Raw genomic sequence first — 10,354 nt, 5'->3', positions numbered from 1 at the left:
GTTATCAACTAACTTAGTGATTATTTCAAATTTTTATAAGAAGAAGTTTGTAAGTACAAGACTCACTTTCTTTCACTACATACATAACTTTTACATATATATTATATTATATAATATACTAAGGATGCTGGTAAGGTAGAGTAGGGTATACCCTAAACCTGTACCCTATCCTACTCGCAGGTAAATTTGCACCCTACCCTACTCTACCCGCAGCGGATAGGGTAGAGAACTCTATTCGAACGGGTTGATTTGGGTTGGGTACTCGCAAGTAGGGTATATATTGACAGCCCTAATGAATATTATTGTGACACATGACACAAATTGATATGTGGTCAAATAGTATTATGACACATGGCATAACTATTTACGTAGCATATCATATGTAGTTGGTCGATACATTATCATATCATTACACATGAATACATGACTAAATTATTGAGTGACATATGTAACTAACAGCTTATATTATCAAGTTACATCATCACATCATCACATCGTTAACAAAAAATAAATCAGAGAATAATATTGTGTACTTTTTTTAATTTTAAAAGCATAATTACTACATTGAAATTTTAAGAATGATTTTAGTGTATGACACTAATAAAAAAGATCACTTTTTGGCTTAGAATTGGAAAAGTGGGTGGCTAATGATTTTTTTTTTTCACTTATGTGCTCCTCTCATTTACCACATTTACAGATGGACAATCAATAATGTAGTTTGAACAATAAATATGAATTTGAGATTTATATACAATTAAGTAATGAAATTTTAGAAGATAAAATGTAATACATATTACATCAAAATAAATTATTTTAATAGGAAATAGCATATAATACACAAGATCAATTAGAGTAAAATTCTAATAAACATACACTTTTGTTATTAAATAACGACAAAAATTAGTCAAAAAAAAAAAAACGACAAAAATTAATTTATCTAATTTTTTTAATCAAAATTTAATGGCAGAATTTGTCTAATAAAATAAAAAATTAAAAACTAATTTAGACATTAAAGTTTATTGATAATTAAATCATCTTTAGGATCGATTTGGGAAATAAAATTACTCAAGTATCGGTGTATCACATTCTATAAAGTGCTGGTGGCGGTGAGTTAAGCGTGGAACGGAACCACTTCTAACTCCCAAGTCCCAACTTGTAAAAGCAGAGCATGCCATTGTTGCTGGGTATTCAACAACTCATGGCTTCTCACACTCTCATATCCTCTTCTTCTCTTCGCATCACAAATTCAATGCCCATCAAGTGTGTTCCCTCCTCCTTCACTCCCACTAAAGCCTTCTCCTTTCTCTCACTCTCTCTTTCCACAACTACAACAACAATCCCTACTAAATCATTCCAAGGTTTTTCACTACTCAATTCTTCTTCTTTTGTTTCAAGATGCAATCTTATTCTTTTTCGTTTTTTTTTTTGGGGGGGGGGGTTCGTTTTATATTTTTGTGGCTCAAGTTTTTCTGTTCTGTTTCATATGTTGAATTTTTAGTTGCTGCTGTTAGATTGTATGAGAGTGTTATTGTTATTCCCGTTATTTTTGTGTTGCCCATAAATTGATATGTTTCCCTTTTAATTCGTCTAGTTTAAGCATGTCAAGGTATTGGGGTGTCAGCGGGGTTAAATGAAGAGAAGGTTACAAGTTATTAGAATTCAGTAAGATAAAGAGATATAGAATAATTAAGTAAGGGAAGGAAAAGGGGAAAATTTCGTGAATTTTGGAATCATCTTTAGTGCATCAACCTAGCTTCGGTTTATTTATTTTTAATTATTTTATCCATTTTAATCAAATTGGTAGGGTCATGATCATTTAATTGTTTTTTTGCTATGCTTAAGGAATTTTCCTGGGCAGTTTGAGATTATGAGAAACCTGTTGAGGATTTGATTGCACATTTTAATGGTTATTGCCTTCGTTTATTGTCAGTGAGGTCAGTTGCTGCTCCAACAGAATCTGTAGCAGGGTTTGATGACATGGTTTCTGGCACTCAGAGGAAGTATTACATGCTAGGCGGGAAAGGGGGAGTTGGGAAGACAAGCTGCGCCGCTTCGCTTGCTGTAAAATTCGCTAATAATGGACACCCCACACTCGTGGTTTCCACTGATCCGGCACATTCTTTGAGTGATTCTTTTGCTCAGGTTAATTTAGTGCCTCTGGTGTTGATGGTTCCTATATGCTAGATGCTTCAAGATTTGATGTCGTTTGTGCTTGTTCTAACATAATGTTTATAAATTTACTGTAGGATCTGACTGGGGGACAATTGGTGCCGGTGGAAGGACCTGATTATCCACTTTTTGCTCTTGAAGTAAGCCGAAAATGATGTTGAATAAATTAGCTGGCATTTGTTATCTAGATTACTTGATGAGATAGGATTGGTATTTTTCGTGAAAATATGTGTTTGTCACTCCATGTTATGTATTTGCTTAAGTTTTTAGTTCCTTACTTCCTTTATAGATAAACCCAGAGAAGGCTAGGGAAGAGTTTCGCAATGCAACCAAGAAAAATGGTGGAACTGGAGTCAAAGACTTTATGGATGGCATGGGTCTTGGAATGATTGTAGAGCAGGTAAAAGCTTTATCAGGATTGTACCAGCATTGTTACTTATAAATATTTCTTGTGTGTGAATAATTTATGCAATCATCATGTGAATTTTCACAGGTTGATGAGTTTCCTAGAAGCGAAAGAGCTCTACTAGATTTATAGTTCAATACTTAAATATGTGATCAACCTACAATTATTTTGACTAATGCATATCATAGAGGGAGGAAACTGTTTGTTTACACATATAGAGGGCTAAGATCAGTTAAATGTTAAAATCATCATAGATGTTAAGACCGATAATGACTTCGTTACAGTGAGTATTTAACTAACCCCACTGCTAGTATATAAATATGCATTAAGCTCAATATGTTCATGTCATCATACATCAAATACAAGTTTGTTTTCCACTTCATCATCTTATGTTATAATTCAGAAATCGCATACTTTGCACATTTGTAGCTGTTTAAATTTTAATGAGCTTGTTATGCAATATCAATGTTACTATAACTTGGAAATACTGGTAGTTAATTCATTCTGCTTCATTATAAGCTTGCTTCTCTAATACTATTTGTTACATCTTTTGTTACGAAAGTTAGGAGAGCTAAAACTCGGAGAATTGTTGGATACACCACCTCCTGGATTGGATGAAGCCATTGCAATTTCGAAGGCATGAATTTTTATGTGCTTTGGTTACTTATTTGTCATTTCATTGTTAATTAATGAGTAATGCAATCAGCCTTCATTTGTGGAACTCCCAAGTCCTAACAATTAAAAATATTGCCAGGTTATGCAATTTCTTGAATCACAGGAATATAATATGTTTACTCGAATAGTATTTGATACGGCACCCACGGTGAGCCGAAAGCTAACATATTATTAATGTCTCTTTTGGCTTTGGACATTATCTGATAGATTTATGCATTTTTTTTCCTGATCAGGGTCATACATTACGGCTCCTTTCCTTGCCCGATTTCTTGGATGCATCCATTGGGAAGATACTAAAGGTAACAGGGGGAACCTACAGTTATATACATTTCTCAGTGATCATTATAGTCATTGACACCCATTATTCTGCTGCAGCTACGGCAAAAGATAGCTTCTGCTACCTCAGCAATTAAATCGGTGTTTGGTCAAGAGGAAACTCAACAAGCCGCCGTAAGATGACATTGTCGTACTATTTTTGCATTTACTGTCATCTTAATTTTCTTACCACTTGTTTTATATTTAATGGTTCAGGCTGATAAATTGGAGAAACTTAGGGAGAGGATGATAAAAGTGCGTGAACTCTTTCGTGACACTGATGCAACAGAATTTGTTATTGTCACAATCCCCACGGTATGGACACGGAATGCATTCCACAGCTAATATTTGAATCATGCATAAAATGGAAGTGGAATTGATTGTATTGTGAAATGTGAAGATCTAAATTTCCCAAAAAATTCTACTAATTAAAACTAAGTAACTGTTTATATTTTGTCTCTACTCCCTAAGGTGATGGCAGTTAGTGAATCGTCTAGACTGAGTGCCTCCTTAAAGAAGGAAAATGTTCCCGTTAAGAGACTTATCGTCAATCAGATTCTTCCGCCCTCAGCATCCGATTGCAAGTTTTGTGCTATGAAAAGAAAGGTGAATTAACTGTTTGCTCTTTTATTCTTGAGTTGGTTCAGTTGTCATCAGAATGAACGATAATGTAGTTTATAATTAATATGGCTGTTGTCACATCCGAAACAACTGATAGCAAAGTGTGTCCGAAAAAAAAAACTTGCGAGAGAAAAAACTTTTGTATTTGCTGTTCTTTATATTTTAAGGGTGAAAACTTGATGAAAACAAACTTGTCAGGATCAAATGCGAGCTCTTGATATGATCCAGAATGATCCTGAGCTAGCCAGCCTAACAATGATCCAGGCACCGCTTGTTGATGTCGAGATAAGAGGCGTTCCAGCTCTCAAATTTTTGGGTGACATTATTTGGAAATGACTATAACATAGTTCTAAATGCAATGGTTAGCATTTCTTCTTCTGTTCTTTAATATCAACTATGTCACTATGTTATATCAATTTGAATCCAAGGTTTGTTAGATTTTTATTTTTTCTGGGTGAAGTTGCAGATTTCCGATTTCCGGCCGAGATGTAAAAGTTCCGGTACTGGAAGTCCTTTAGATGCAATGCACTGTCTTAGAACAGTTATACAAGCTAGAGCTTCAGAAACTGAAAACAACTTGTTAATACTTGTGTAAATTTCCATCTTCTTTAGATCTTTTTCTTTGATCATTATTTTGAGGAAGAGAGCCAAAACGAGAGGGGGGAGGGGGGTCTCAATCATGTGTAAGTTTTCACTGTATACTAGCAAGAAATATCAGTTATCGGAGCAACAATTGCAAATGCAATAGTGGAATATTTTTTTTTTTTTTTGCCCACAATATTTTGCCATGAATTTGAGCTCTATTTACGAGTCTATTACTAATCATTGAATTGTTGCATGCATGAGACGGAATTCGAAAGTAATTCTAACTTATCGAAGCTTAAGGTAAAAAGCTTAAGGTAAAAATCTATAACCCGTTTATTTTCGTGGCATTGTGTCAATGTTACTAAGCCTTTAATATCTTGATGGGTTTTCAATTTCTACTGGATCAACAAAGTAAATCAAGGTCAGCAAATGTTGATAACAAAATTATATTAAAAAAATAAATCAACAAAATGATAATTATATTAAAAAGACAAAAGATATAGGCAAACACATAAGCAAGGCTTTTTATTTGGCCCAAAATAAATCCATATTTTTTTATGCTTATAGCGGTAGAGTATTACAAACTTTTTTGCATGTATTCTCTCTTTTCAAGTTTTGCTGAAAATACACGAGTAATTACCAAAACTAAAATAAAAAATGTAAATTTAAGTTATTATTTATAAAAATATATACTATTTATATGATTAAAAGCTAATAACAATGAATTGAAATTAGTGTAGATGTGCAATACAAGTTTTAAATTTCTACAATAATAACAATAAAATTTATCTTAGATGAGGTACATTAAGTATAGTAAATGATGTTCATGAAAGTTTGATATTGAAATATTATGGACATGATTACATTTTCTATAATGAGAGTGAAGGTGAGTATGAGTAGTTGGTAACTGCAGTTATTAAAATGATAATTAACTATATTAACTTTCACGCATTGCGCATTATTATAACTAAAATTGTTTAGTAAATGTAGAAAGATTTATATGAGTTCTACCTCAACATTTTTTTTATATTTAATATCAAAGTTGATTAAATTAATTTGACAATTATATGTGAAAATTCATATTCAAATAAAAAAAATAATTAAAAAAGTATAGTTCACCGAGGACGTGGTTTGTTGTTCAAAGTTTTTCTTGTAGAGCACGTAGCAAAAGTGAAGATGGGAGTGTACCTGTAAAAGACACTCCGACGCTCAAGTCAGTAAATATTTAAGAGGTATAATAATTCTATGAATATGTAATGTTAAAAATATGAGCATAGAAATAAAAAAATATGATATTAATTTTTAAAAATATGAGCATAAAAAATAAAAGAGATAGAGTAAAAATATATTTGACAAATGACAAAATTTATATATACTTAGTAATACTTACACATCCGTGTATATTCAACTTAATACGAATATGCGATCAAATTGTAAAAAAAAAAATTGATACTATAATATGAGAAGAAAAAATAGGAAAAAAAGAGTGAGGGGGCAAGGAATTGTGGAAGAAGAAGAAACTAAATAAGTGTAAATGTGACTTCATAGAAAAAAGATAAACCATACCTGCTAAGATGGCCTCTAAAAGATACAAAGAATGCTTTACATGAATCCAATAGAATCAAACAGATAAAGAACACTGACTTTGAAATTGCAAGCCAAAAAGAAGGATATCATAATAAATAGGGAAGGCAAATACAAAATGAAAATGGTATATTTCATCACACCCAATCGGCAGCAGCCTGCAATGTGACATGATCACCCCATTCACTCACCATTCTTAATACAGCCACACATCAAGCTATCAGTGAACCATGACAACATCAATACAGCCACACAATTTTCATTGCCTGCATGTTGACAATTTATCATGACAAGTTTGAAAAATATCCAGCACATTAAAAAGATAACAATAGAGAATAGCAATGGCCAAGTTTATACCACCAAAATTTCTGCTTCCATCTCAGTAAGAATGCCAATCCTGTGCAAGTACGGCTGCCTGCACTTGATCGTTCCCAAATTTCGACATCCCAGAAGCTTCCAAGGATTCAAGTTGTGATAATTCTTCCTGGTAAGCACGAGCAACAGCTTCATCATTCTCCACCTACGAAGGCTGACAGAAGCCTTCTCTAACATATTCTAGGCTGCTACTTAAATCCGGATCATGTCTAGTTATGATACTAGGAGAACCATTATTGGAAAGTGTGCAAACATCTAAGAGATTATGAAGGTCCCAGCGAACAACATCAGAATCATGTGATATGGTGTCATGATCCCTCACAACAAGTAACTCTATCCAATCCAAGGACTAGCTGTCTTATCCCAAGAGTTCAATATCTGAAACAGAAAAGGTGCAATGCATTCAGACATCATATAAACAATAAACTTAAGAAAAAAAGAAGGAAAATATTAAAATGGTTCCTAATCTACCTAACAAGATCAGTTCAAAATGCAAATATAGACAAGGAATAAAGCACTAAATTCAATAGTTTCACTACATAAACACTTGGATCAGAAGCTACAATCCTTCAACTCAAACAAAGTTACCCAAACAGTATCATAAACAGTTAGACCAATATAATGCTTCTTCAACATGAAATTAAATATCTAGTTTTGTTTAACCTTGGAAAAAGAAAAAACATGATATCCAACCCCAAAGCATTAACCTTGGAACATGCAAATCTTTGAATCACAACCTTTTCTCCCCTGAAAAAGAAATATAACACCTGAATCCATATCCCAGCGGACGGAAAACCCCTAGCCACCCAAAAGCTTAACCACCCCCTCCCCCCAAAAAAAGAAGAATTTTTTTAAAAATAAAAATGAAAATAAAGAACCGGAGGTAAAAAAAAACAAGGGTAAAGAAAAGACTAAACCAACCTTGGATTAAGCAGAATAAGGAAGATAGGGATTTGGGACTGGAAGAATGAGAAGAAAGAGGGGAGGGTAATTGAATTCTTCAAGAAATGGAATGCGAATGAATGGATGGATTGGAAGTAAGAAAAAGTGTGGCAAGATCTCAATGAATTCCCCAAAGATTAAGAATCATTAAAAAGAAAAAAGTATCATAAGTTAAAAGGATATTTATTTTCAGAAAAATAAGAAGTATTGACCTCAAAATCTGAACCTCATCAAACATTATATTACCATGTCTTCAATATGCATTTCAATCTAAAATCTAGAACTTTATTTCTCAATCACTAATTTAGAACTGTTGCCATCCTTAAATTTCTAAATAAGAATTCTCAAATTTAAAACATAAAAGAAGTTTCATGTTACCTTTTCAATCTTCACACTTCCTCAATGTGGTTCTTTGTGAATAGCTAGCAGAAATGTTGAAGAAGACTTCAATCTTGATGAAGAAGCTGTAGCAAGTGCTTATCGAGAAAAACCATCACTTGCTAATTGCCAATGCTATCCTGAAAAATACGAAGAAGAAGAATAGAAAGAAGTAGGTGGTAGAAGGAGGGAATTTTGTATTGATTTACTAATCATATGTGATTCTTATTGTTATATAGAGTATTTAAAAGAGTCATTATAACTGAAATAACAGAATATAGTTACATTAAATATTTGATCCTAGGCGTTCTAGATAACCAAATAAATTATGTTTTTTTTATAATATATCTTAACTAAAGAAAAATGTAATTTTACAATACACTAGTAAAATTAAAAAAGAAAAAATTATATCGTCCAACAAAATTAAGAAAGAAATCGTGATACAAATAAAATAAGTTATAATTTTTTTCTAAAATTAGGAGTGAAACTCGAATTCAAAATCTCTAGGTGAGGATGAGAGACTATACTATTTGAATTATAACTCGTTGGCAAAATACGCTATATTTTTCTCTCTATTAACTTTAAAACATAAATATCAATAAAAAAATATTCCACTTGCATTCAAACAAAAATCAAAACTAATAAAAATAAAAATTCAAATTTTATATTTTAGTTTAAACTTTAAACTTTAAAATATTTGTATTTTTTTTCTTCAAAGTTAGTTGTTGTTCATTCATTAGACAAAATTTCACTCCAATTTGAAAAGAAAATACTTATAAGTTAATAAAATGAATAATGACTAAACTTTGTATTTTAGTTTAAATTTTAAAAAATTTGTATTTTTACAAATACTTATATAATATCTTATAAAATCAAGAATAAAATTAAAATAAAATCAGCATTACAATGCCTCTTACCAAATATAATCCTATTCTTCTAGGACGTGATACTTATATATGTTGTTTTTGTTTGATAAAATTGATTATGTGTGTAAATAAATATAATTAAAAAAATATTTTATAAATATTAAAAATTATTTATTAGTTATTATAATTTTTTTAATAAAATAATTGACTATTAAAAGAATTAAACTTTTTTATAATAAAATAATAAAATATTTTCATAAAAATTTATATATGTCATAAAATAAACTATTAACTTATTAAATTTAATTTAAAATAAATAGTTATTTATGATCATCAAATATTCAGATAAAAGAATTAATAATTTTTACTTATATAGGAGAGTTAACAATCGACTAGAATCGAACACTAACAATATATTTTAGAGAAAAGGACAAATCGATTTCTAACCTTTTTTTTGGAAGACATTTTCGTCTCCGATGATTGGAAAATACAATGATGTCCCTGACCCTTTAAAATTGTGGACAAATCTATCCCCCGTTAAACTCAGCCCGTTAGCCCCGTCGAAAAATGCTGAAGTGGCTGCCGTGGCTCTGACGTGGACGTAACAGGATGACATGTTGGCAAGACTTTCTGAAAATAGGACATATTAGGATTTGTCAACGTGTCATCCCGTTACGTCCACGTCAGAGCCACGACAACCACCTCAGCATTTTCCGATGGGGCTAACGGGCTGAGTTTAATGGGGGGATAGATTTGTCCACAATTTTGAAGGGTGAGGGACATCATTGTATTTTCCAATCGTCGAGGACGAAAATGTCTTCCAAAAAAAAGTTCAGGGACCGATTTTTCCTTTTATCTATATTTTATAAGAGTGACAAACGGATTAGTCCACCCAGCTTAACGGCAGAGTGGCGGGTTAAGCCCATCAATTTTCGCTTTTTTTTTTTGGCCAATTTTTATTTTTTTAATTATTAAGTTATTAAATATTAAAATAAATATATAATTTTACAAACTTATAATTTCTAAAGACAAAAAATTATAATTTTTAAATTCACAAATACTAAAGTTTTTATAATTCTAAATATCTAATAAACATAATCATTAACCAAGTTTTTTGAAATAAATAATACAACTGACATTGTCTAATTATCCAAAATATATAATTAAATTAAACATTGTCCAAATTTCTAATCAATCAAATATAATTCTAATTATAACTTAAAATAAAACGGACAAACATTTTAAATACAAATAAAAATAATTTTTTAAATTCAATTATCATATTCATCTTTTTGTAGAACGGAGGATTCAATGGATAAGCCTGCCCCGCCGAAATCCACCAAAACTTATGAATTAGACGGTACAGAGTTAAGTTGGTCCGCTGAATTTTGACTTGTTTATCATTCTTAATATTTTATAGAATAATATTTAATTAGAA

At 31.4% G+C, this 10,354-nt stretch overlaps 1 protein-coding gene and 1 long non-coding RNA gene across 3 annotated transcripts; one reads left to right on the top strand and one right to left on the bottom strand.

Moving 5' to 3' along the window:
• Positions 1-1,049: 1,049 nt before the first annotated feature.
• LOC112777261 (ATPase GET3B) lies at positions 1,050-4,964 on the top strand. 2 transcript variants are annotated; one of them, XM_025821594.3, is made up of 12 exons: positions 1,050-1,358; positions 1,931-2,142; positions 2,247-2,309; positions 2,459-2,569; positions 3,138-3,212; positions 3,330-3,398; positions 3,484-3,549; positions 3,626-3,700; positions 3,782-3,880; positions 4,037-4,171; positions 4,385-4,547; positions 4,653-4,964. In XM_025821594.3, exons 1-11 carry the CDS (start codon positions 1,169-1,171, stop codon positions 4,520-4,522), a joined length of 1,233 nt encoding a protein of 410 aa, XP_025677379.1. In that variant the 5' UTR covers positions 1,050-1,168; the 3' UTR covers positions 4,523-4,547; positions 4,653-4,964. The 2 variants fall into 2 exon arrangements, with proteins under 2 accessions (XP_025677379.1, XP_025677380.1); XM_025821595.3 differs by having other exon boundaries at positions 1,052-1,358; positions 4,647-4,964.
• A 1,153-nt stretch (positions 4,965-6,117) lies between these two features.
• On the bottom strand, positions 6,118-8,329 carry LOC112776668 (uncharacterized). The gene is made up of 3 exons (XR_003190110.3): positions 8,051-8,329; positions 6,713-7,108; positions 6,118-6,621 (listed from the first exon to the last, which is right to left on the bottom strand). It is a non-coding gene; the product is annotated as an uncharacterized lncRNA (long non-coding RNA).
• Between the last annotated feature and the right edge of the window lie 2,025 nt (positions 8,330-10,354).

This window comes from Arachis hypogaea, chromosome 19 (assembly GCF_003086295.3).
Source record: "Arachis hypogaea cultivar Tifrunner chromosome 19, arahy.Tifrunner.gnm2.J5K5, whole genome shotgun sequence".
Classification (NCBI taxonomy): domain Eukaryota; kingdom Viridiplantae; phylum Streptophyta; class Magnoliopsida; order Fabales; family Fabaceae; genus Arachis; species Arachis hypogaea.
The sequence above is the reverse complement of the archived record's forward strand: the minus strand, read 5'-3'. Positions and strand labels throughout refer to the sequence as shown.

Bases quoted from the DNA above. Each gene is read 5' to 3' on its own strand.
- LOC112777261 (XM_025821594.3), top strand. From the start codon at position 1,169: ATGCCATTGTTGCTGGGTATTCAACAACTCATGGCTTCTCACACTCTC. The intron at 3,213-3,329 runs GCATGAATTTTT...AAATATTGCCAG, and splicing joins AAGCCATTGCAATTTCGAAG to GTTATGCAATTTCTTGAATC. The intron at 4,172-4,384 runs GTGAATTAACTG...CAAACTTGTCAG, and splicing joins TTTGTGCTATGAAAAGAAAG to GATCAAATGCGAGCTCTTGA.